This window comes from Mastigoproctus giganteus, chromosome 4 (genome assembly GCF_048544385.1).
Source record: "Mastigoproctus giganteus isolate SK-2022 chromosome 4, ASM4854438v1, whole genome shotgun sequence".
Classification (NCBI taxonomy): Eukaryota; Metazoa; Arthropoda; class Arachnida; order Uropygi; family Thelyphonidae; genus Mastigoproctus; species Mastigoproctus giganteus.
Window position 1 is genome coordinate 205,870,954 of NC_143578.1, and position 27,795 is coordinate 205,898,748.

General features: G+C 39.2%; 1 protein-coding gene across 1 annotated transcript in view; it reads left to right on the forward strand.

Annotated features, from left to right (window-relative positions):
* The window catches only part of LOC150087340 (ubiquitin carboxyl-terminal hydrolase 20-like), a 561,531-nt gene extending 535,610 nt beyond the window's left edge, over positions 1-25,921 (forward strand). Inside the window, exon 21 of the mRNA XM_090372003.1 lies at positions 25,815-25,921. Coding sequence (XP_090228129.1) covers positions 25,815-25,912 — 98 coding nt within the window. The 3' untranslated portion in view covers positions 25,913-25,921. The remainder of the gene's footprint in view (positions 1-25,814) is intronic.
* The last annotated feature ends 1,874 nt before the right edge of the window (positions 25,922-27,795 follow it).

The following is a 27,795-nucleotide window of genomic DNA, read 5'->3' on the forward strand; positions in this document are numbered from 1 at the left end:
TGTTAATGGATCAGAAGTCTTGGGAATCCATCTTACAGATACTTTACTCAATATGCAAATGTTGATGGATGATGTTTTTCATAGGGCTACATTAATTTGGAACCTTGCAGCTAGTTCTTTGATGCTAATACAGTGATCTTCCAGGATTAATTCTTCAATTTTTGTAACGCTGCCTTCTGTTACAATAGTTTCTGGGATTTGCCCCAAATAAACGGCCGCCCCAATCAACTGGTGGCCCAAATAACCAGAATCTGCTGTATCAGTTATTATTTTTCTTGACGAGAGGTGCCTCCGTAGCCAGGTGGGCAGGAGCAGCAGTGCGTAGCACATCCTTCTTGATTAGACCGGGGTTCGAGCCCGTGACCACCAAATACGGAGGATGCAGAAAGGTCAGGGAATGACCACCACATATCCCAAGAGCAATATGGCCTTAGTTGCTAATGCTCCTAGAAACCAAATAATAACAACATCTTGATGAGAAAATAATTTTCCTGCAGGCCTGTTGATAATGTTACAGATTTCATCATGTCGAACCTCCTAAATGTAATAAGAGGCTGAATAATATTATCAAATCCCCTAGCACAGGAACATTAATTAATGAAGCCTTGGTGGAATGAAGAATGCACAAAAGCAAAGGATGTGAAAAATAAAGTTTGGAATTTGTTTTGCCATGGTCAACTATAAGAAGTTTACAGGCAAAAGCACATCTGATCTGAAGGCAAGCCAAGAAAGAATCCTGGATCCATTTTGACTTCAATATTACTAGGAACACTGACTCCAGAATAACATGGAAAAAAAATTAATGCTTTCTGGGAAGTTTCCTACCATACCTTCTCAAGTCATCTGGAATGGGAAAGAATGGTGCCACTGATATAGTCAATGCTTTGGGCTATAATTTTGCTAAAGTCTCAGCAGCAGCATCAACTACTCACTAACATTTAAAAAAATTAAAACATCACAGAGCAGTATCTCATTAATTTCCAAACTATTTTTCTTTTTCCATATAACCAGCCTCTTTGATATTCTGAGCTTTGCATGCCATAAGAACAGTACCCAACAGTCCTGCCAAAGATAGGTGGGACTTTTTGTCATATTATAACATCTTGATGATAAAGCTTTGTACCTCATTGTGGTCTTACGGCCAAATATCTCTAGAAAACATCTCACTTCATCATATCACCCCACTGCCTCCATGTTCCTGAAGCCTGGGAAAGATCCCACCAATTCCCATAATTAAGGACCAATCTCTCTCTCTCTCTCTCTCCCCCCTCCTGATTCAGCTAGATCCTCGGAAAAAAAAAATAAATAAATATATATATACAGGGTGTCTCAAAAATACACGGCATAACTTCAGGAATGTTTTAACGAAAACTATGATTACTATGGCTCATTATATGCTGAATGATCCACACAAGTCAACTGTGTAACATATGTATATATATATATATATATATATATATATATACAGGGTGTCTCAAAAATACATGGCATAACTTCAGAAATGAGTTCCTCATATGTAGACAATAAAAATATTTTATATCAACATAGTTCTGGAAATGCTTGGTTTCCGAGTTTTGAAGGTCTGTCTATGACATTAACTGTTCACATCACCTTATAGTAATTGTTCAAAATGTCCACCTTCTGCCTGAATACAGGCCTCACATCAGTGTCTCATGGACTCGTGAAGACAATGCCAAATTCCTGGCATGTTTCGTATCTCACAACCTGCCACAATTCTATTGCGGAGAGTTTCCACATCAGCTACCACAGTCGAATACACCAATGACTTTAAATGGCCCCACAAGAATAAATCTAGTGGGTTTAATCAGCGAGCTTGGAGGCCAGGCAGTTGGTCCACCTCTACCTATCCACCAACCAGGAAACCTTCGATTCAGGTAATTGCAGGCTAGGTGGCTGAAATGTGTGGGAGCGCCATTGTGCGTGAAGTGTGCTTGTTGACAAATGATCAGTGGCCTGTCATCCAAGAAATCAGGCATGTTGTTTTCCAGAAAGTTTCTGTACGCCTGCCCTGTGAGTTTGTTTCGAAGTACGTGGGGCCCAAATAACTTATTACCAAAAACACCCGCCCAGATGTTGAGGCTGAACCACTGTTGGTGATGTGAAGGAAGAATTGCATGTAGGTTTTCCTCAGCCCATACATGCTGAGTGTGAAAATTTTGGATTCCGTCTCGTGTGAACTTCATCTGTGAATATCACTAAAGCAGAAAAGTGAGGAGTTGTACCACACTGCTGCAAGAACCACTGGCAGAACATTACTCGTGCAGGGTAATCAGCTGGTGACAGGCCTTGTCAGATGGTAAGGATACAGTTGGTGTTCTTGCAACATTCTCCAAATAGTCGAATGTTGAAGAGTCAGTTGCATTGCTGTTCTGCGTGTGCTGATTCCAGGAGTGGCATGCATAACATCCAAAATCTCCTCCTCTACTTCAGGAGTTGTAGATCTTGGTCGTCCTCTGTCGGCAGCACGAGGTGTAAAGGTCCCATGTTCACAAAGGTGGCGATGGATACCTTCAAACGTTTTCCTGTCTGTTTTATCATCATGTAAAGCGAGAATGTAATTGATGTAAATAAAAAATGTATTTTCATTTCTATTTATTCAAAATTGTAGTATTCATTACAATCTTCAAGGGTGCTAAATACATTTATGCCTAGGGTGTCAAAAACCCTAGAACAATTCCTGGTGTGACAGGCCTTGTCAGATGGTAAGGATACAGTTGGTGTTCTTGCAACATTCTCCAAATAGTCGAACATTGAAGAGTCAGTTGCATTGCTATTCTGCGTGTGCTGATTCCAGGAGTGGCATGCACAACATCCAAAATCTCCTCCTCTACTTCAGGAGTTGTAGATCTTGGTCGTCCTCTGTCGGCAGCACGAGGTGTAAAGGTCCCATGTTCACAAAGGCGGCGATGGATACCTTCAAACGTTTTCCTGTCTGGACATCTTTGTTCTGGGAACCTCTTGTGGTACAAACAACTAGCCTCCAGAGCATTTGCGTCCGCCAAACCGAACGTAAAGTGCATATCCGCTTGCTCCTGATTTGAGTACATGGTCGGAATGGAAAACCACCAGATTCTGTCAGTACCTTGTGATGAAGGAAATCACCTATGGGAGATAAGACATTCCGGTTAATAACTCGGGAACCAAGCATTTCCGGAACTATGTTGATATAAAATATTTTTATTGTCTACATATGAGGAACTCATTCCTGAAGTTATGCCGTGTATTTTTGAGATACCCTGTATATATGTATACATATGTTCCACAGTTGATTCGTGTGGATCATTGAGTCACAGCATATAATGAGCCATAGTAATTATAGTTTTCGTTAAAACAGGTCCTCTCAGGAATTGTTCTAGGGTTTTTGACACCCTAAGCATAAATGTATTTAGCACCCTTGAAGATTGTAATGAATACTACAATTCTGAATAAATAGAAATGAAAATACATTTTTTATTTACATCAATTACATTCTCGCTTTACATGATGATAAAATTGACAAAATCACGTACATGTAATTGTTCACAAATATTGTGTTCTGTAGATATCAGTGCCAGGTTTACAAGCCTATCTTGTGACATACCTGATCTTAAATAGTTTTTAATAAGTTTTAATCTGGAAGATGATCTCTCTCCCCAGTTGCAACACTCACCCGAATGGTTAATAAAATTCTTAGGGCTATTGCCAAATTTGGAAAAGGCAATTTATTTGTGCAAATTAATATTAATGTTTCACAGGGATTTTTAAATTTATCTAAATACAATTTAAAAAGATTCCTGAATGCACATATTTTGTCAAATAACTCAATTCCGTTTGTCTTTGTTATCTCCATCTGTTAAATGCACACGGGGTGATCATTTAATTCGTGGACTGGTGCAAGATTTTATGTTTACTGTGCGAACTTTCCATAACTGCCGTTAAAGATGCTCTCCCTGATTGCTACTGAGCAGACTCTGTGTGTGCATGTCAGTATTTGTTGAGCTAGTGTTGTGTGAAGAGAGTTTTTAGCCACGTCACTGATGATTGTTTTAAAGCAAGTATCATGTCGGACATACAGATTGAACAACAATATGTATTCGTTATTGTGTCAGATGGGGCTTAATGCATCAGAAACAGTTAAAGAGATGAATGAAGCATATGGCAAACAGTGTCTTGGTAGGACAGCCATATTCCGGCATGACATTTCCAGTGTGAAGTGGTTTCTCCATAAAGACAATGCCAGACCCCATACAGCTAATATTATGCAGGCAGTGATCACTGCCATAGGTGCCAAGGTTCTGCCACATCCCCCTTATTCACTGGACATTAACCCCCAAGTGATTTTTTCCTGTTGCCACGTCTGAAGAAAGCTCTGAAAGGCAAGCATTTTGTGCCTGACACAACAATGCTCGCAGAGCCACAATGTAAGCACTTCGCAGTCTTTCGAAAAATGGGCTTGCAAGAAGCATTTAATGTGTAGGTACGAAAGTGGCAAAATTCAAGGGAGAGCATTTCGAGATAAGATTAAGATAAGATCTTGCACCAGTCCACGAATTAAATGATCACCCCTCGTATTTGCAAATCGTTACAATTCTGCCATTTTTCATAATCAGAATGGTTGAGTTTATATAAATCATACAAAAACTCAAACTGCTCGTTTTGTAGTTTTAGTTGTTCAAATATTTCATTTAGGGATGACATCACAACATCTAAAATGGTATTGAAGAAAGCCACTTAAAACTTGTCTTCCAGCAATTGCAATGATTCGGTCTCATTTTCGTAGTCAAAATGCATAAATTTTTTTCTTCGGCATACTTGTTCAACAGTTTAGAAGTTTGGCATAGCATCAAGATCTTCGCAGAATTGTTTTGCTTCTTGTTGCAGTTTCTCGTAACTAGCATCAGAACAATAATACGAAATAAAAGTTTATAAATTTTTTATGGATGTCAAAGATACAGTCACATTTGCAATAATATTTTGATGGATTTCACTTAGGATTGATATAATTTAATGTCATGCCATAGTATCAGTGAATACAAAAATTTGAAATCCTTTTTTATAGCTTAGTGCATAATTTTTTTGCGTTACATCGCATTTCTTTAGACATCATTTCATTACAATAAATTTCATATAGGAAATCATATATTTCTCCAGTTTAAAGCCTAAAGAGGTCACAGAGCATCAATGTGGCTTTCCCATCGGGTATCCGCAGTGGGCTTCAATGTCAACAAAGAAATGTTTCTTGAGTACTTCTGAACATTTTGCTGATCCTGCAAAAAAATTTTGCAGGATCAGCAAAAATTTCCAAAGAAACTTTCGGTATTTACTTTGCTGCATCATTGACAACTAAATTGGGGCTGTGGGCAGCACAGGGTATAAAGACGGTGTGAGAGTTTTTGTTTAAAATAATTTTTTTGTAGTCCGTGTTCTGCACTCTTCATATTCTCGTCATTATCACACTGTTAGCATTAGTAGAGGCATTTGATGCAAGAAAGCAAGCTTATGCAGCATCAGCCAAAAAAAATAAATAAATAAATAAATAACCACTTCCACTTCACCCCTTTGTTCGTTCGAAATACCTGTCCAGCTGAGCCTTAAACTGATTTAGGCTATCAACTTCCACGACAAGGGATGGAAGTCTGTTCCACCAACCAACCACCCACTGGCTAAAGGCAAATTTCCTCACGTCTATCCTACATCTGTCCTTCCTCAATTTGAATTTATGTCCTCTCAGGTGATTATTCTGAGCAAGAGGAAGAATCCCATCAGCATTGAGCATGCTCAAACCATTCAAGGCTTTATACACCTCTATCAGATCACCTTTCTGGTGCCTAGTCTCCAGACACAGTAATTTGCAAAACTTAAGCCTTTCTTCCTAAGAGCACCCCTTTGTTCCTTTCACTAATCTTGTTGCCCTTCTCTGTACTCGTTCCAGCATCTCTACATCCTTCTTGAAATGAGGCCTCCAGACCTGTATACAGTACTCTAGGTGTGGCCTGACCATTGCCTTATACAAGGGAATAATCACCTCCTTATCCCTGCTAGAAAAACTCCTATATATCATCGACAAAACACCATGAGCGACTCTTGCAGCCTGTCTGCACTGCTCAGAAAACTTCATATCTCCTGCACAACCACCCCCAGGTCCCTTTCATTCTCTACCACTGTCAATGTAGTACCACAGAGTTGATACGTTGCTCTGGGGTTGCTGTTTCCCATATGTAGTACTTTACATTTGTCAATGTTAAACTTCATTTGCCACCTCTCAGCCCATCTGCTCAACCTTTCCAGATCCTGTTCCAGTAGAATAGTGTCAGTAGTGTCCTTGATAACCCTGCCAACCTTCGTATCGTCTGCAAACTTGGACATTAAGCTTGATATACCATCATCAATATCATTTATAAATACAGAAAACAATTAATGGACCCAATACTGAAATCTGAGGGACTCCACTAATAACATTAGTCCACGATGAGCAGTGTCCATTGATTACCACTCTCTGTCTTCTCCCCCTCAACCACTCCTTTATCCATAGCAGCAATTTGCCTCCAATTCCACACTGCTCCAATTAGTGCAGTAGTCTTCCATGTGCAACAGTATCAAAAGACTTTCTAAGATCAAAGTATATAATATCAAAGTTATTCCCTGCATCCAGTTCTTTTGTGACTGCATCGTAGTATCCAATCAAATTGGTCAGGCAAGACTTCCCTTTAAGAAAACCATGCTGTGTCTGAGCTATAACTGAAGTCTTGTCTAGATGATCCTGCAGTGCTTCTTTAACCAGTGCCTCCATTAATTTTCTGGGAACAGAAGTTAAACTAACAGGTCTATAATTTCTTGTGTTGCCCTTTGATCCTCCTTTGTGAATTGGGGTCACATTTGCACATCTCCAGTCCATGGGTACTTCCCCTGAGTCCAAGGAAGCTCTCAAAATTATGGCTAAGGGTTTGCTTACTTTCTTTGCTGCCTGTAATATAACTGGATAGATCCCATCCACCCCAGGTGCCTTTCTTGTATTTATCTTCAACAATTTCTCCTCCACTTTACTCTCAGTTATTACAAGATTCTCTAGCTTATTGCCAGAGTTGAATACACCTCTGGCATTCCCCTCGCTGAATAACTCATTGTGTGAATGTCGATGCAAAATATTCATTTAGTTTGTTTGCTACCTGAGCAGGATCATCAACGGTTGACCCATCGATATCAAGTAGACCAATCTGATTCATCCCCTTCTTTCTAGAGTTTACATAAGTAAAGAACTCTTTGCTGTTTTTCTTTGCATCCCTTGCCAAAGATTTCTCGTAATCTGCCTTCGCCTGCCTAACCTCCTTTGTAACTTGGTTACAGATCAACTTGTATCTATCATAGGCTTCTGTGTCACGTGTTAATTTGTATGTATCCCATGCATTTTTCTTCTCTGCCATATGCCTCATTAGTTCATCCGACATCCATTTTGGCCTAAACCTTGAACAATATTTCTTAGTGGGTATGTAAAGCCTAGTAGCTTCCAAGATAAGTTCTTTGAATGCTTCCCATTTTCAGTTTGCTGTTGGTAACATCATCAGTTGGTCCCACTGTATAGAATTTAAATACTGTCTCAGTCCATCGTAGTCGCCTTTACGAAAGCAATAACCCTTCCCTTTACCCCTAATTGTAGTTACCTCTTTGAGTAAATCCCACTTCAGCACACTGTGATCACTGCCACCTAGTGGTTCATTTACCTGCAGATTCTTAATGCATGAAGAATCACTACTGATAATCAAATCAAGAGTATTACTCCCTCTAGTTGCCTCCCGAACATGCTGATGTAGAAAACAATCATCCAATAAATCCACAAAAGCCCTGCTAGTGTGTGAGTAACCAGCCCCCAAATTCCAGTCAATATCTGGGAAATTAAAATCCCCCATTATAAGACTCTCTGATTTACTGGCCCACTCTATTTCCCTGTACAATTTCTTATTATACTCATCAGAGTCATTAGGCCTATAGCACACTCCTACTCTCAATTTTGATCTCCCAATATCACACCAAACTGACTCGACACTGCACTGTCCACTGGCTTCACTTCCTTGGATTTTATGTATTTCTTAACTAATAGCATAACCCCTCCTCCCTTCCTATCCTTTCTGTAGACATTGTACTCCCCAAATTCCAGTTCTGCATTCCTTATATCTCTGTGACACCACGTCTCTGAAATCCCCACAATATCTGCCTTTGATGTTTTGAGCAATACCTCAAATTCATCAAATTTATTTACTAAACTCCTAACATTGGTGTACACGCAAGTATACATGCACCTGTTCTTTTTCTTAGCTACCCTAACACAACCCATATGTTTATTTGTACCCCAACGATTCCCAGTAGTCTCTGAAATATCCTGCATCTTATTTTCTAGGCTGCGGCTCATTCCAATAGAAGCAGTGCAAGAATCACTTTCACCTCTGCCAGTGGCTACTGTTAATCTATTAGTCCTTGTATCCCCCCCAATCTAGCAGTTTTCCGACCCACCTAACACTGCCTCGATAGCATCAGCAAACATTCTTGCACCCTTTCTATTTAAGTGTATCCCATCCCTATAGAAGCAGTCTTTCCTGTTAACAAGTACAGTCCAGGCTGAAAAAAATTCAACCCCTTGAGCCTTGCACAATCTTTCCAGGGCCGAATTGATTGACAGGGCTCTCATCATATACTCCCTCCTATCGTGTCTGGGCAGAATTGCAAACACTTTCAAATTGAACCCTAATTCACGGCTTTTTTTCAACAGTGACCTGTACTTGTTAAGTAATTCACTGGTCTCCTACTCTTAATATCATTTGTGCCAATGTGTACAACTATATCACCTTTTGTGCCCTTAAAAGATGATATCCGCTCTACAACGTCATCAACCTTTGCCCCTGGCAGACATACCCTGGTCCTGTTCCACCTATCCTTTTTACAAAGCATGTTTCCCGTTTCCCTGACTGTTGTCTTCTTATGTCACCAATATCCAGATTCCCACTTGTAATTTCTTTACAATAGTGCTACATAAACCTTCTTTCTCTCAAAAAGTTTATCAGACCTGTAACACTAGGCATTGAGGTCCAAGATATTTTATGATATCGATAATTCTTGACATGACATCTATCCACTGTTTCTTCTCCAGTTTGCATAATCTTTCATCTTGTGCATCAATTGCGGTTTTATTTGTAAGAGTCTTTCTAAAGTCACACCATTGTTTCAAACTTTTTATCTGACCAATGCTTGTTTCATGTGTGTGAAGAGCATTGGATAGATTTCTCCAATTATTGTAACTTGTTGACACAAAACTACTGCCCAAATTGTATAAATCTGTTTTTGAAAATTATTTGTAACAGAAACAAAACGTGCAGTCTTCAGAAGATGAATGACTAATTGGAGAGAATAATCGATACTGAAAAAAAAAATATATATATTGATATATAGTGTTATAACTGCATTGGGATATAAGTTTAGGGTTATAATTTTGTACTGAAATTGAAATTTTATTGAAATTGAATCGAAATCATGACTCACACCAGAGCAGCAAAGCAAAAGGTTCAAGCTAATGGGAGTGCTGTGGCTCAGAGAACTGGTGGGGGGGGCACTAGGTGGCATTGATCACAGTGTGCTGAAGTGTGTTTACTCAAAGAAGTAACTACCATCAGGGGTAAAGAGAAGGGTTTTTGCTTTCATAAATGAGACTACGGTGGTCTGAGACAGTATTTAAATTCTATACGGTGGGAGCAACTGATGATGTTACCAACAGCAAATTCAAAATGGGAGGCATTCAAAAAATTAATCTTGGAAGCTACTAGGCTTTACATACCAACTAAGAAATATCGTTCAAGGTTTAGGCCTAAATGAATGTCAGATGAACTAATGAGACATGTGGCAGAGAAGAAAAATGCATGGGATACATATAGATTAGAGGTGACATGGAAGCCTATGATAGATATAAGCTGGTCTGTAACCAAGTCACAAAGGAGATTAGGCAGGCAAAGGCAGATTATGAGAAATCTTTGGCAAAGGATGCAAAGAAAAATAGCAAAGTGTATAAAGGGATGGTGGAATGGGAGAAGACAGAGAGTGGTAATCAATGGACACGCTCTTCGTGGACTAATGTTATTAGTGGAGTCCCCCAGGGTTCCGTGTTGGTTCCACTGTTGTTTTCTGTATTCATCAATGATATTGATGATGGTATATCAGGCTTAATGGCCAAGTTTGCAGACGATAGAAAGGTTGGCAGGTTGTTAATGACAATAAGCTGCTGCAACAGGATCTAGAAAAGTTGAGTAGATGGGCTGAGCTGGCAACTGAAGTTTGATATTGACAAATGTAAAGTACTGCACATGGGAAGCAGTAACCAAAAAGTAATGTATCAACTGTGTGGTACTACACTGACAGTGAAAAGGACCTGGGGGTATTTGTGCAGGCAGATATGAAGTTTTCTGAGCAGTGCAGATGGTCTGCAAGAGTAGCTCGTGGTGTCTTGTCAATGATGTACAGGAATTTTTCTAGCAGGAATAAGGAGGTGATTATCCCCTTGTATAAGGCAATGGTCAGGCCACACCTTGAGTACTGTATACATGTCTGGAGGCTTCATTTTAAGAAGGATGTAGAGCTGTTGGAACGAGTACAGAGGAGGGCAACAAGATTAGTGAATGGAACAAAGGGTTGCTCTTATGAAGAAAGGCTTAAGTTTTGCAAATTACAGTGTCTGGAGACTAGACACCTGCGAGGTAATCTGATTGAGGTGTATAAAGCCTTGAATGGTTTGAGCATGCTCAAAGCTGATCGGATGCTTCCTCTTGCTCAGAATAATCGCCTGAGAGGGTATAAATTCAAATTGAGGAAAGACAGTTTTAGGATAGATGTGTGGAAGTTTGCCTTTAGCCAACGGGTTGTTGATTGCTGGAACTAACTTACATTTGTTGCAGAAGTTGATAGCTTAAACAGATTCAAGGCAGAACTAGACAAACATTTGGAGCGAGTGAATGAGTGAAATGAGAAGGGTCTGTTTTTTTTTTTTTTTTTTTTTGCTGATGCTATACAAGGTTGCTTTCTTGCATCATGTGCCCTGCTAATGCTAAAACTCAGTGACCAACAGGACATAATGCTCTCCCATATAAGATTTCCGGTTCAAGGTCATTCACCTGGCCAAACCTTTCAGTTCAGGACCTGCACAGTCGTCCTATCGTCTTTGAACTCAAGTGTTCCATATTCATTGGATAGCCTTGCAGCATAATCTTATCGTCGCTAAGTGCAGAGGATGCGGAGGGGTCAGGGAGTGGCCACCGCGGGTCCCGGAGCAGTGTGGCCTTGGTTGCTGATGCTCCTAGAAACCAAATAACAAACAACAACAAACAGGGTGGTAGAGAATGAAAAAGAACTGAGGGTAATTGTGCAGTCAGATATGAAGTTTTCTGAGCAGTGCAGATAGGCTGCCAGAACAGGTCATGGGGTCTTGTCAATGATATACAGGAATTTTGTTAGTAGGAAGGAGGAGATTATTCCTTTGTATAAGGCAATGGTCAGGTCATGCCTTGAGTACTGCGTACAGATTTGAAGGCCTCATTTTAAGAAGGATGTAGAGTTGTGAGAACGAGTACAGAGAAGGACAAGACGATTGGTGAGGGGAACGAAGGGGTCCTCTTACTAAGAAAGGCTTAAGTTCTGCAAATTGCAGTGCCTGTTGACTAGGCACCTGCAAGGTGATCTGATTGAGGTGTATAAGGCTTTGAATGGTTTAAGCAGGCTCAATGCTGGTGGGATTCTGCCTCTTTCTCAGATTATGAACCTGATGGGGCATAAATTCAGATTGAGGAAAGACAGTTGTAGAATAGATGTGCAGAAATTTGCCTGTAGCCAGCAGGTAGTTGATTGCTCAAACAAACTTCCAATAGCTTAAATAAATTCAAGGAAGAACTAGACAAAGTTTCGGAGTGAATGGATGGGTGAAGCAGGAAAGTTTTTTTTTTTTTTTGCTGATGCTGTATAAGCTTGCTTTCTTGCATCATGCAGTATATCTCTTCTAATGCTAATAATCATCTTGTTTTCCTTTTTAAAGCTTCTGCACGAAGTAGGTATTGTAATTGAATTGTGATGTAGGAAGTAAGGATGTACATACCTACCTACTGCTCTATATCCATAGAGCAGTAGGTAGGTATGTACACTTTTCATGGTTGCTGTTTATCATCTGCTATCTTGGTTATAGTTTCTAGCTCCTGAATGCACCTAATATTATCTAATAGCTTAATCTAAAAAATTAAAGAATGAGTTCTAATTACTTTTAATTATTTTTTCTATTAACTTATTTTACAAAGTTGTCAAATGTTCTTCTATTCCCCCAAAGCATATTTAGTCTGATGATAGGGTTCAGTAAGAATCCTGAAATTTCACATGCTAACAATTTAGTGTAGAAAGTGAGTTTGTATTCTATGAGCTTAATAAAACCTATTTTGGTAATAATTTCACATGGTATAATTGTGTCATTTATTATTACTATATATAGTATATAATTTTCCACCTAGCTTTGGTGATGCCTTGATAGCATCACCAAATATCTTTGCATCGCTTCTGTTTAAATATATCTCATCCCAATTTTGTTGATTTCAATAAATGATGAAAATATGATGCATTTTGATGATTTGAATCCATTCTATGAAATTTGATTCAACATAAAGCAGTTGGTTTAAATAACTGGTGATCACATTAAACTGTGTCTACTGTACTCTGATGGGTGGTTTTTTTTTTTTTTTTTTTTTTAAGTACACCTACAAAAGTTTTTTTGGAAAACACTGAAACCCTATGATGCCCATGGACTATGCCAGGATGGTGAACCTACTTTATCCTCTAGAAAGTGCGGCACCCTGCTGTGAATTTCAGTATTCCTCCATTACAGTGTTTGCTTTTAATCTGCATCACCGATTTCTTTTTTAAATTGAAAAAATATAACTGTAAAAAAATTCTTTGTGCTCCATGTTTGTGAAAAAGTATACCACTGCTGGATAAAGTATACTACTTCTCCCCCAGAATCATTAATTTCTCTCTACTCCTTCTCTCATCCATTGTATTCCCGTACTCCATACTATTTCATCACACCAACTTCTCTTTGGTGTTCCTTTCTCCAGTTTGCTGTTATATATTTTTTAACCCTATGCTGAGTAGAACACACCCCAAAAGTTTGATGAGACCTTTTAAAAAGACCCTATATCATACCCCTTGTGTTACACAGTCTTACTCAAATATGTGTGTTTTTTTTTTTCTCTTCCTGTCTAAGGTGTCACCCCAAGCACATTCCTCTCCATCTTCTTTGTGTAACTCTTAACCTCCATGTCTTCTGTAAGACTTCACATCTTACTGCCTTATGTTATTACTGAAGCATGCATTAGTAAAATTATGTTATTTAGGCAAATTGGAATTTCTCTCTTAAAGGTATCTGTCATTTCTCCAAATGCCATCCAGCTAAGTTGCTTTGTCCATGGTAGATATAGGAATTCAGCGTTTTAATCTCTTTTCCCTCCAATATTAAACATTTTGGTGTTATCTTATTATATATATCTAATGCAGTAAAAAGTGTGAGTGATATTGTATCTCCTTCTCTAATCCCCCTATATGTAGGCAACTTTTCACAGTACATATGAAGTGTAATGGGCAGAAGTGGCACGATATAGGGTCTTTTTAAAAGGTCTCATCAAACTTTTGGAGTGTGTTCTACTCAGCATAGGGTTAAAAAAAGTTTATATGAACATATGCCCAGAAGCACTTCCCTTCTGAGTTATAGCCTGCTTTCACAGACGGCCTCCGTAGCCGAGTGGGCAGGAGCGGGAGTGCAATAGCACACGCTCTTTGAGTAGACCGGGGTTCAAACCCCTGCCTGCTGAATACGGTCGATCTGCCAACCCGCACTGGACCAGCGTGGCAGATTATGGTCCATTTCCCTCAGCATGAATTGTTGAGGAGGCTTCCATCCTGCAGTGGGTTGATAATGACTGCACTTTACTTTTTTTTTTTTTTTTTCACAGAGTGAAGCTAAGTACACCTAAAATGATAGGTAAATTTGTATCGATGGTATATCTAATCACCAAATTTTGAAAAAAATCCATCTACACTTTCTGAGTGGGGCAACTATTCCTAACATTAGCCATTGGTGGTTCTGTTTTTCAGTCGCCCTAAAGTTACCTATAAATGAATGCGTATTCACTGTTGTTATTTTCAATCTGCATGTTTTACCTTGTAGAGTGAAAATAACAATAGGGAATGTTTTACCTTATTTTTTACGTTGCCCATGAATAATCAGTACTCTAAATGCTGAAAAAACAGGATTATTTCATTGATTGATAAATGAATGGTAACAGTAGCTCAGCATCTCTGCTGGGAAGCTTTTCTACAATGATAATGTCCAGCCATAGAGTACTTTCACAACCATTCACCAGCATCTTTGATTGACAAGTTCCTTTATCATCTGTTACCACTGGTTGTAGAAGAACTAGAACTGTCCAGACACCTGATTTGGAGAAACAGGTGGAGGATCTTGGAACTAGCACAAGAGGTGTAGTAGCAGTGTTCGATGTTGCAAATTCAACTGCATGGAAAATTCTCCATGAGCAGCAGCTCTACCCCAACCCATATTACATGTAGTGAGTGCTCACAAGATGATATTTATCCATGAGTCATGTTTTGTCAATGGCTTCTGCAGCATTGTATCAAACCTTCTTTTCTCCATTGTTTACTTTTCATAATAGAATCACAGTTCACATGAGATGCCATTCTGAATTTTCACAATTACCAATGGACACAGAAAAATTCTCATTATCATACAGTCAGGAGAGGGCGCTGACCAAGTACTGGCCACACGCATAGTTTTGGTGCTCCGTTATTTGTTGTGCCGTTTATTGGTTTCAAGTGTCACAGTTTCATTTATTTTGTGTCCATCAAGTTCCTCTTTTCAAGATGTGTCCATGGACATCAACTTCGTGAAGATCGGCCAAGGTAATCGAAAGTTATGAAAATTTTTATTAGCGTTGATCTCGCCGGGTCACAACGTGATTTTGCATTGCATATTGTTATATTGCCAATTTTGTTAAAGTGAATAGTACAACAAATAATTCCTAAATATTGATGATAGTAATTATCGGGAACAGTAATTGAACAGTTCTACAACCACATGTAACTTTCATAATGAATTTTGGATATTTTGCTAGTTTTCCTTGTTTGACTTTAGTATGCTGGTTAATAAACAAAGGCCTTTGTTCTCAATTTACGCCACGCGGTCAAGCCCTGATTGGTCAAGCCCTGTTTCAGTGACCGTTGCGTGAGTTGGTAGCTACGTACCTCAAGACATCTATATCCAGAATATTTATTGGTACTAAATTTATTAGATTTAAAATATGAATAGAAGTTATTAATTTAATTACATTTAAGATATTGAGAACATGTATATATATATATATATAATAATATGCGCAGTGCCGTGCTCCCAATGGCTCCCCAGGACGAACAATAAACCAAGCTCGTCATCCAGTATTCTTCATATCTAGGGGTTAAGACTTCCCCCCCTCCCACTCGCAAGACTCTGAACTAAACACTGCACCCCAGCAGCAAAGCAACTGCCCCTCAGACCCTTTCATCCCGCAGATTTCATCCTGCTGCAAAAAATTATTTTGGCACCATTATCCAATTCTGGGTATGGGAACACAAGACCTGGAGGAGATGCCAGACAGTCAACAAGGCCAGCCAGAGGGTTCCCAGACATCTACCGACAAGCGAGCAGTGAAACCCAGCCTGGACAAACCAGAAGAACAAGACGAAACCAGACAAGACACCACCTGCAAGAGGAGAAACAAGAGGTACAATATTGAAAAACCAGACCGGGAAATGAGGAGCAATAGTGAAGCAAGAGATCGACAGGAGCCAAGCAAAAACACAGAAGAGCAAAAACAAGGGGAAAAAATCTCCCCCCCGGATCTCCCATTGCCACAGGGAACAGTCCTTGAGCAAGTGCTCACCCTGCGAGCCACTCTAGAAAACATAATGAGAGATAACAGTAGCAGAATTTCTTCAACCTTAAGAGCAGACATAGTCCTTCAATGGACTAAATTAGAAACAATCCTCCTGCAAACAAATGTGGAGCACCAGAGGGCGCTTGCAGCTCTAGAAGCATATAAAGATGCTGATGGTGGCAAACAAATGCTACAGCGCGCCCCATCATATGCCCAAGCGCTGAGGCATACCCCAAGTGAGAGGGAAAAAACCAGTGAATTACAAGTGCCAAAGAAGAAAGTACTCACAAAATCTCCAAATATAGTGATACTGAGACCTACCGGGGACAGCAACCAATCAAGTGAGCAAATCAAACAAAAAGTCATAGATAATATGAAGGAAGACTTTCAGAACACCAGGATAAAGTCTATCCGCAAAACCAGGAACCCAGGGATCGTGATTGAGACTGAGAGCGAGAAGGAGATAGAAGAAATAAAAGCAAATGAGAAAATAACCACATTAGGGCTAAAGGCAGAATTACCGAAAAAGAAAGGCCCAACTATACTAATATTTGATGTAGAGTATGACATGGATCCGCAGCAATTAACCAACGAGATTTATAGAAAGAACTTACAGAGCCACTTCCCAGAGTTGGAACCCTCTGAGCTGATTTTTCCAAAGTTCAAAATAAAAGCAAAGAACGGGATGGGAGTAAATTGGACGGTGGAACTGGCGCCATCTGCTTGGCAAATCTTAAGCACCCAAAACAGAATATATATAGAATGGAGCAGCCTGAGATACAGGGAACATATATCCATACCCAAGTGCTTTCGCTGCTGCAGATATGGCCACACCACTCATACTTGCACACAAAGAGAGCCGACCTGCGGCCACTGCTCTGGCAAAGGGCATGAGTACAATACCTGCCCCAACAAAACCGACGCACCAACCTGCGCAAACTGTAAGAGTCTGAAACTGGAGCACTCACACTCCATCCGCGATACTGGGTGTCCGACATACCAAAAAATCAAGAGTTCCTACCAACAGAGAATAGATTATGGCCACACACCATAAACAATTCAACTCCAGCGTTCTCACATTCCACCAGCTCAATGCACAGCGTGCCAGAGCGGTGGCGGAGCAAGTCCGACTAAAAGCTGACGATGAAAATGCTGACATCCTCATAATATTGGAACCGTACACGCACCAAAAGCAAGTACGGGGGTATCCTATTAAATACAAAATTGTGCAGTACACAGATGAAACCCCATGGGCAACTGTGATAATCAGGAACCCCCATATCACGGTCACAAAAATCCCACAATTCTGCACACCATGGGCAGCATGTGCCCACCTTGTCACCTCTCTGGGAAGTCTTTATGTGGTTGCTCTATACTGCAGGCCAGGGGCAGAAATCGACTATGCGATAACATACCTGGAGAATCTTCAAACTGCACTAAGCGGACACAAGATAATAGTGGGGGCAGACGTCAACTGCAGATCCCCCCTCTGGCACAGTACCACGCCTGAAAGAAGAGGCTCAACAAATGGGCAAAGGCTCGAGGAGCACCTGGCCAACTCCATATTTGTTGTTAAAAACCAACCCTTCTGCCTCCCGACCTTCTGCAACACCTTATGGGAAGCAGAGATTGACATAACATTAGCCACAAGAAACATAGACACCCACATCACAAATTGGACGGTTAGAAATGCCTGGACGACCTCGGACCATCGTACAATAACCTTCACATTAGAAAGGAACTTGACAAGAACAGCTGCCGACAGGCACACGCTAAATAGATTCGCCCTAAGCAAGGCAAACTGGCACACCTTCCGAGAGACTCTACGCACAGCAGGCCAGCAATACCTACACACACTGAGGGAGCAGGAATGCTGGAGCGAAAACCCGGAACGACTCCAGAAAGATTTAACAAAAATAATAACAGAAGCAGCAGAGAAAGCCATGAAGAGAAGAATCCCCATTGCAGGGGCCACGCCCTGGTGGACTCCAGAGCTCACACGAATGAGGAAAATAGTTCAACACAGAAGGAAACAATTTCAGAGGGCTAGGAGGAATTGGCCGCAACAAGAAGTCACTGAACTCAGGAACCAATATAGAATCGCTAGAAATTGTTATACTGAACAGATAAAGAAAAATAAAAGAGAATCATGGGAGAGGTTGGTACAAGGGTCAGGAAACAGCAACCCCTGGGGGGTGGTATACAAAATTACCACTCACAAACTCCCCAGGGGGGAAGTCGTGACAGCCACCAAAACAGCACAAGGAAATTTAACCATAACCTGGGAGGAGTCGATTGGGAACATCCTGGACAACATCCTTCAGGAGCTGCCAACAACACTAACAGATGAGCAGCAGGCTATCTGCCAAGCAAACAATTCCTATAATAATGACCAAATAGAAACCCCCTTCACCTTAGAAGAAATTCAGGATGCAGCAAGCCGCGCGAAAAATAAGAAATGCCCTGGATTGGACCTAATTGAACCGGAGATGGCAAAAGAAGCAACGGAACATATACCTGAATTACTGCTAAAACTATTCAATTGCTGCCTGGAAGCAGGTAAATATCCACTACAGTGGAAAAAAGCAAATTTAAAACTGATCCTAAAAAACCCAACAAAGCCACCAGAGACACCTAGTTCCTACAGACCCATAGCCCTGCTACCAACCCTCAGTAAAATATTCGAACGGCTGCTACATACAAGAATCACAAGGCATTATGATGAAGCAAATCCTAACATGACAAAGCAATACGGATTTACTCCTGGCAAATCCACTATCGAAGCAATACAGAACCTCCTCTCTAGAGTCGCCCATTGTAAAAGGAAATACTTCCTCGTAATCGCAGTGGATTTCGCTGGGGCGTTCGACACCCTCTGGTGGCCGAGCGTCTTGGCGAGACTCAGAGCTGCCAACCTTCCATTGAATCTTTATTATTGCATGAAGGATTACCTGGCTGATAGAGCAGTGCAAGTTACCACACCATATAAATGCCTCAGTCGCCCAGTCCACAGGGGCTGCCCCCAGGGTTCTGTCCTGGGGCCGCTCCTGTGGAACTTTGTCCTGGACGAATTCCTCGCCATGGATCTGGGTGGTGTGGAGGCCCAGGCCTATGCAGATGACTTGATCTTGACCATCGAGGCTGACAGCAGATCCTCCTTAGAAATCCAAGCAAATGATGCCCTGCAAAAGCTGCTAGATTGGACGAAGCTACACTTGCTCAAACTAGCACCCGACAAGACAAATTCGGTGCTGCTAAAAGGTACGTTAGACTTAAGGAGACCACCACAAATTAAGATTGAGAACAAAACAGTTAAGCTGTGCGAACAGATTAAATACCTAGGAATAATCTTGGACAGAAAATTAAATTTCAAACCACACCTAGAATATATTAAACAAAAGATAAGAAGATACACGGCCCTCTTCGCTAGAGTCACTCGCAGGGACTGGGGACTCAGACGTACTACCCTGTCTTTGTACTACAATGCTCTCTTCATCCCTGCCATCACATATGGCTCCCCTGTCTGGTACGCGAGGGCGGCACTAGAAGTGAATAAACGGATCCTCGAAACCATTCAGAGGACCATCCTCCTTACCATGTCGAGAGCAACTAGAACAACTAGCACGGCTGCCCTCCAAGTCCTAGTAGGAGTTCTACCCCTGGATCTCGAAGCTACCCGCTGTGGTCTGCTCTACCATCTTGCCAGAAACACATCGGCTACGATGTATGACCTCACCACTGACATCACTAATGACCGCAACTATGAGAAGAGAAGAATCACCAACCACCTCATCCAGATTTGGCAGAGGAGATGGAGCAACACAGAAAAAGGTGCAGTGACCAGAAGATTCCTCCCCACTGTCACCAAGCTGTACCCTAAGGCGCCAGTGTGGTTTCACCCTGGTCGAAATACCACCTTTCTCCTTACAGGACACGGCCCGTTTAAAGCTAAACTTCACCAACTTGGTATCATAAATAACGCGGACTGTCCCTGTGGCAACCCGGAGTCCTGGAGACACTTAATGTTTGAGTGCGATTTGTATGACGACCTGCGACTACAGCTAATAACGTCAATCCAATATATCCCAGACAACCAAGAACCCAGACTGCTAGACACTCAAGAGGACTACAAGGCACTCAGTCAATATGCCCAGGATCTATTTTCTAGAAGGAAAACAATGATAGAAATATACCAAAGGCAACCCAACTAGGAAGAATGCAGGAGGTCAAACAAGTAATAAAAAAAAAAAAAAAAAAAACACAAGCAATAAACTCACCATACCACAGAAAGACAAGACTTGAGGATGATTTGAATGGCCTACTATCGACCCAAAACTGCACTCCCTTGTGCGGTTTTTTTTTTTTTTTTTTTTTTTTTTTTCCGGGGAGCGGGAGGGGAGGGGGTATTTGCTCTTCTCCTCTCCTCGCCTCCCCATATTTTCACTCTGGTGGGGCATGGGCATGCCCCACTGAAAATGTGGGGTCACCTCTCTATCCGACCCCTCTTCTTCCTATTTCATCCCCCCAGTCTTCACCCTCCCCTCCCAACACTTTCTCTTGTACAGCGACTGCCCCAGATGTCCAAATTTAAATCACATCAAATTTTGCCCGACCTTTTAGGCTCTCTACAAATAGTTCTTTCAGCGTAAAACCCCACGCAGCGCTTTCTAAATGCAATTTTACTTAAACCGATAACTCCAACTTAGCGATAACTCCAACCTTTATTTTAGGTCCTCGTCACCGAAATCCCAGGAAAGTAAGTGGCAGGACCTGCCAGAGTATAATTAGTCTCTTGGTACACCCGGCCGGCGTCCCCGTCGCTAGGTATGGTAACGCCGGGTCCCACTGGGGGCCCGGCGGCCAACAGGCCGGATGAACAATGGGCACAACAAACTACATACCACATGACCCATACATTATTTTTAAACCTCTGGCATAGACAGGGTACTGTCACTCGATACAGAGAACATACGCGGAGATGGGAGAAATCCCCGGAGCCGTCAGACCCTCAACATACCTATACCTATACCTACCTATCATACAGTCTTGACATCAGCTGATGTACCTTTGATGCTGATGTATCATTGATGTACCTCATTGGTTATTTTTTTCCTTTCTACCACCTATCTTAAGGACCAGAATTATGGGCATCTCTTGGAGGAGGAGGAATGACCTGCATTGCTGGAGCAAGTTCCATTGGAAACGTGCCGTAAAATGGTTCAAAAGTCTGGGAATTTTCGTATGCAACAATCTATGAGAAGACTCTCTGAGACGTATATTACTGCTTGAGGCCATTTCAAACACTTTGATGTAGATGTAAAGGAAAGTTTTCATCAGTCACTCACAATATTCATTAATTACTTTAATAAATAAATTTAATTCAGCAAACTTCCTTACCTTCACTCTGTGAAATAAAGAAAATGACTATTACTCAGAAGGAAAGCATTTATGGCCATCTGAACTTTCTTTCATCCCTGTGCTCAGAACACGCTCCCACCACTCTGTATAGTTTAATGTTTTTGATTACTTTTTTATACCCCTTAAAATAATAGAAGTTTTAGTTGAATCAAAGGCCATTTTCAAAATCAAATGGCTAGACAAGCAGGATTGTTTGTTAACAATAGAATTGTGAAACAGCTTTGTCAAGCTGTTTCACAATTCTATTAATGATTTTTTTTTTTTTTTTTTTAATTTGCAATTTTATAATGCTCCTGTTAAACTAATAGTTCTATATTTTCTTTATCTCCTTTTTTTTTAAATTATTTTTAATATTTAGCAAAATGTTTTGCTAAATATTAATTTTAATAATATCACTTGTAGTTCTGTCTTCCTGTATTGATCACAGGGAAAACTCAACCCCCTCTTCCAAGACTTATTGGCACTTCCAAACTAATATCTCATCTTGGAAAATGTTCTCTATGCTTCATTCTATGCTGTTATAGTACAAATCTCTCTAGAATTCTTTCTTGTTAGTATTTCTGCTCTTCCAGTTGTCAGAGATCTTCTGATTAACTTTGTACTCTTATTGTTCCTATTGATTTCCCATAATATTTTTTGTATTAAATGCTGTTATCTTTTTTTTTCCACTTACTGATGCATCTATTTTTAATTTTTTTTTTTTTTTTCATTAAATAAAGGGTTACTTTTAAAAGTTTTTCAGTATTTTGGTAAGATATCCTTCCACGTGTTCATAGGAAGTTTACTTCTTAGCTTGCATCAATTTTTTAATTGATTTCATTCAGATCTTTATCTTCAGTCATCAGTTTTATTTTTTTGTTCTATTGTGGTTCTGTTTTTATTTTTTTCCATCTTCAACTCAGTGTCAATCATGTTTGTTTTTTGTTGTTGTTATTTGGTTTTTAGGAGCATTAGCAACTAAGGCCATATTGCTCCGGGAATATGCGATGGTCATTCCCTGACCTTTCCGCATCCTCCGTATTTGGTGGTGACGGGCTCAAATCCCGGTCTAATCAAGAAGCGTGTGCTACGCACTGCTGCTCCTTCCCACCTGGCTACGGAGGCGCCTTTTGTTTTTTGTATTTTAAGTTAATTTCTTTCCCATTTCTTATTTTATATCTTGCCATTTGCTATTCAGTGGCCTCTCCCTTTGACTATATGTTTATTGTTGCTTATTATAAAATTTATCTCATTGAAGACTTAGCCATTAGGACTTGTCCATGTTCATATACAATTTTTATTTTTGTTAAAAAATTGTAATTCATTATATGAATTTATTTTTTTACTAAAAAAAATAAAATATCCTTCCTCTCCGTCCCTCCCTGTAAGTTCTGTTGATGCCTCCTCTTTCATTGCTCATTCCTGTCCCTTTTCCATTGAAGTTAGACACAGACTAATAGATTAACAATAACCACAGGCAGAAGTATATACTTGCATGTACGGCAATGCTAGGAGCATAGTAAATAAATTTAACGTGCTGGTCAAATCGTCAAATACAGACATTGTGGGCATATCAGAGATGTGATGTCACTCAGATATAAGGGATGCAGAATTTGAATATGGGGAATACAGTGTATACAGAAAGGACATTTCCATTCCATTTCATTCAACTTTTGTTTATAAACGTTCCCTGAGCCATAGGCTGGCCACATTAGGATCTTGGTTACAATCTAACAAATATAACACTCACATTTAAAACTTCTTACCTTCATACTACATATAAAAAAGTATATGATGAATAAATATAAAAAATAAAGTGAATACAGTGAATATGAGCTTTTAATTCAAAAACTTAGTAAATAAAAGGGCCATTTCTGGCTTGTATGACATCCTCAACCTGCCTAGACTTGCTTTCTGCCAACTTCCAATAGGTGTTAGCCAAAATATGCATCTTTCCTCCTGTAAGGTCAAAGTTGGTCTGGGAGAAAGCTGTTTTGGCTGCAACTTAAAGCCGTGCTCCATTTAGTTCCATGGGTGTTCAGTGAGTTTATTGTCAGGCTCTGAGCTGGCCAGTATAAATTTTTGACATCATTGTCCCTGAACTATTCCTGTATGACCCTTGCCATACAATACTGCCAGGATCCATTTCTCTAGTACTGCCACAGTGTAGGTAGCACATAACTAAGTCATCCAATCAGTTCATGAGCATCATGATTTCAAACACTACCACCAATGGACCAAATCCAAACCAGCTGAAACCCCAATACCATCAGACCACTTCCACCAAACTTCGTTGTTGAGATGATATATACTCCGACAGAAGCATCCTCTGAGCAGCCTAGCGTACAATGGAACAAAACACTGTTTAGTGAGATTTATCAATGTTCTAGAGTCCAAAAACATCAGAAATGACATTGCTGTACCATTCAACCCAAGGCTGTGCAGCTCCCTGCACAGCCTTGGATCATGATAGTGAACATACTGATGGAACATCCATCAGTGTGTCAACCTTGGACCTGTTCCATGATGTTTGTTTTCCAAAGATGACATGTGTGAGGCATGTACCTTCACAGTCTTCTGAACTTTGCAAAATCAACTGTGGAAATTTTTATTAAAGTTCAGAACAGTCACAGTTGCACACACAGAAAGATTACTGATGTGAAATTGAGCCACCATTCCACATTGGAAGTCTGTAAGTTAACTTAAATTTCTTTATTGCTGCTAAGGAACAATAATACTTGTCATGGCAACATGGCTAGGAGTTTTACATTAAGGCAGAAAATTATACATAAGATGATTAAAAGTGGGAAAAGAAAAAGTTACATAGGAAATTATAATACACAAAATTAAAAGTATATAAAAACGAAATTATAATAAATAGGAAAATATAAAGAGAAAAAAAATGAACATTGTAGCACAAATCAATGAACAATGTGAACAATGGCAGAGAAGTTGACTTGAAATCAAAACATGGATTGTTGTTGCTGCTCAAAAACAGCGCATTCTGATTCACAGACAAACCCACAGGATTTATGCATTTATTGGTATGTCTGAGCTGATACTCATGCGCAGGGGACTTCTTTCAGAGTACATAATATGTGAAGGATATCTGAATACTTTTTGTTCGTATAATATATATGCTATCCTATAACATGTATTGAAACACCTCACCCCCGAAAAGTAATGGTTAATTCCAGGGGTCACGTCTAGCATGCTACCACTATGCTAGATGGTAGTACCATCTAGCATAGTGGTAGCATCATCTAAAAGTAAGTTATATAAAAAGGCAGGCACACTCAGTGACAGGTAGAAGAAACTGAATTGGACAAGAAAAGGATCTGATCCCTTCATAAGAGGTGTGATAGTAGGCTGTCACATACTGAGCATATCCATTCACAAGGTAGAAAAAAGTGTGGACACCAAAAATCAACTGTTAGAAATGTCATACAAATGACAGACATACATAAAATCATTCATCCAAATCCATGTAGACCATCATTAACAACCCTTAGAACTTGTCAACAGTTGAAATAGATAATGAGAGGAAATTGCTAAAATGCTGTTCACAAACAGACTTGAGAGATGGTTGACAGAATTAGGATAAGTGTAGTACCAACAACCACAGAAAACACTTCATAGAATGGATTCCAGGGTGGCACAGCTGCCCAAAGCCAAAATTGTCTGACTACTAATGCACTTTGTCAGCTCTCCTAGTATAGAGATGAAAGCACTGGAGCAGTGTCAAAATGTGTGTAGAGTGATGGCTCAAACTGCACAATCCAGGTATCAGCTTCATGCACCTGGGTATGACATATGCACAAAAAATGGTTTCACCCATTTTTTTTTATTACACCAACACTGAAGTTAAGCGATGGTAACATGATGGGAAGAGTATGTTTCACATGGTTTGGACTTATTCCACTGTTTGTTATTGATGAAACTGAATACTGTGACATTTTAAACAATTATTCCTTATCTGCATATTGCGGCAGTTCTTGGAGAGTGGCTGTATTTGTATGAGAGCACTGCATCTTAAAATCACAATATCAGCACAACAGTGGGTTGAGGAGAATAATGTCGTAAATCTCCCATTTCTTGAACCAGTTTTGAACACCTTGAAACAACCATTGAGAATCAGAATAAACTTTCTTAGTTGAAACAGAGAACCTCAGGCTTATGGGAGAGTAAACCAAGATTCCAGTCTCCACATACCAAAAACTTGTAGAGTGATCCCTCAGTAAGTATTTGATGTTATTAAAGGCCATGGGAGTCATGCCTAATATTGAAAATGTATTTTTTCTAATCAGGTTTTTTTTTTTTTTTTTTCCATCTTCATATAATTTCTCAGTGTATGTTGGAAAAAAATAGTCTATATATTCGTCTGTAATCAAACTTAAAAGTGCAGATTTGCCTTCTTTGCAGGAAGAAAACTGTCTGGAGATATAAGTAAATCGATGTTACCATCTGATGATCATCCAAAAGAAACTGAGGATAAGGATTTAGAAGTGGAAAAAGAATAATTTTACTTTCTTTGCAGTATCTTCTATGGAAGCAGCTTCATATCTCTCTCTTGACAATCTGTAAAAAAAACTGCTAATGCACTACTTAGTATTTTATTTGTAGTGGAAAACATTTCATTGCTTTCTGTTCTATCAAATCATATTAAGACTAGTTGTAAAAAAGTATTACCAGAACAATCCTTGTTAAAACTACTTTGGGCATATTACTTAAATTTATATAAGCATTGTAATAAATTTTAAATGGGCTCAGAATTTTATAATTTGATATTATTTGAAGGATTTGTTTCCTAGTTGAATCTGTAAAAAAAAAAAAAAAATGTTTTTACATAAATGTTTTATTTATTGCTGTGTTAGAAAATTTTATCTCATAAAAGTATGACTAATTAAACTTGGTAAATTTGAATAACACTCTTTATGGATATATATCAGTATTTCTTGCCATTCTTGATATATATGATTTTAGAAGTTGTAAAATTCAGTGTTTATTAAGTATGCTCATTAACCCTTTGCATTTTCCCCCATCTGTGATATATTAAACATGTTTGCTTTGCTGAGTTCATTAGTATCTCTTTAAATCTCTGTAATAAAAATATTGAATATCTTGAATTGCAGAGTCAGTCAGGTGATTTAAATTTGTTACACGTAAGAGCTAAGGTTCCTTTGATTCTCGGGGAAGGGAGCCTCTCAAAATGCACAAAAAAAAAAAAAAAAAACTGGAGATATTCAGCATACAAACATGTTTTAAATGATATTTTATTAAATATTTTTGTCTTAAAATGCAGTTAACTTGGTTGATCCTCACCTCCATAGTTTTTTTTTTCCCATATTATTTGATCTGAATTACAGTGTTGCATTCTTCCTTACTTTGAAAAATGATGTAAAATTGTTAACATAGAAGAAAATGCTACTGCGAAATATATGCATAATTGTAATAATTATTGTAATGACTAGAGATATATTTTAAGGTACAATCATCTCTAATAACAGAGCAGCATATTGCATGTGTTCTGGGAGTTTTTCTCATTGTAAAAAGAAACTTTTTGTCATTTTGTTCATAATACCATGTCATTTGTATATATTTTAAAAGTCAGAAAAAATGACTTGTCATTCAAAAAGATTTTGCTCTGTGTAATCTGTTTTGTACCTTAGAACACTAAAAGGGCATAGGGATATTAAGTAACCAACAAAACGAAAAACTTTTCTCATTTAATAATTTTATCAGGGTATTATTACGGCAATAGATTTGTCATTATATTTATAGTCAAAATTCAGAATGTACAGCATAATATTCTTGTTAAGATGCACATTTAAAGTGTTCTATATCAATTTTTTCATTCTGTACGTGTGTGCGTGCACTTGTATATACTGTAAAAAGTTTGCTTGATAATTTAGTAGTCAGTGACTAACAAAAATGCAAACAGAAGTCTCCTCAGGTGGGAGATACCTTCGTAAATGCCTTATTGACAATAACATTTAGCTTAGTTCTATCACTTTTATAAACTTATTTTCAAAAAACAAAGCAATCCAGTTTGATTAACCCAGCATTGTATAGTGCCATACATATAGAAAATTGTCCCCATCCAGAACTAATGACCAAGGACACCATGGTCATATGCTGCAATTGGAAAAGAAATGCATATGCAAGTATACAGTTATCCCTCAAGTTAATCAGGCTTGAAATACACAATGCAGTTTGATAAAAATCAGTAACTGACACTGTCACTTATTTTTTAAAGAATTTTAAATAACTGCACATTTTATGTAAAATTGCATATTACTAAAGCCCCACCCACCACAAAGCAGTTTCATCTTATCACCTAAACTTCCGTAGGGGTAGCTGCAGAGTCAGATTTTAGTATCATGGAGTAGAAACACAAAATGTG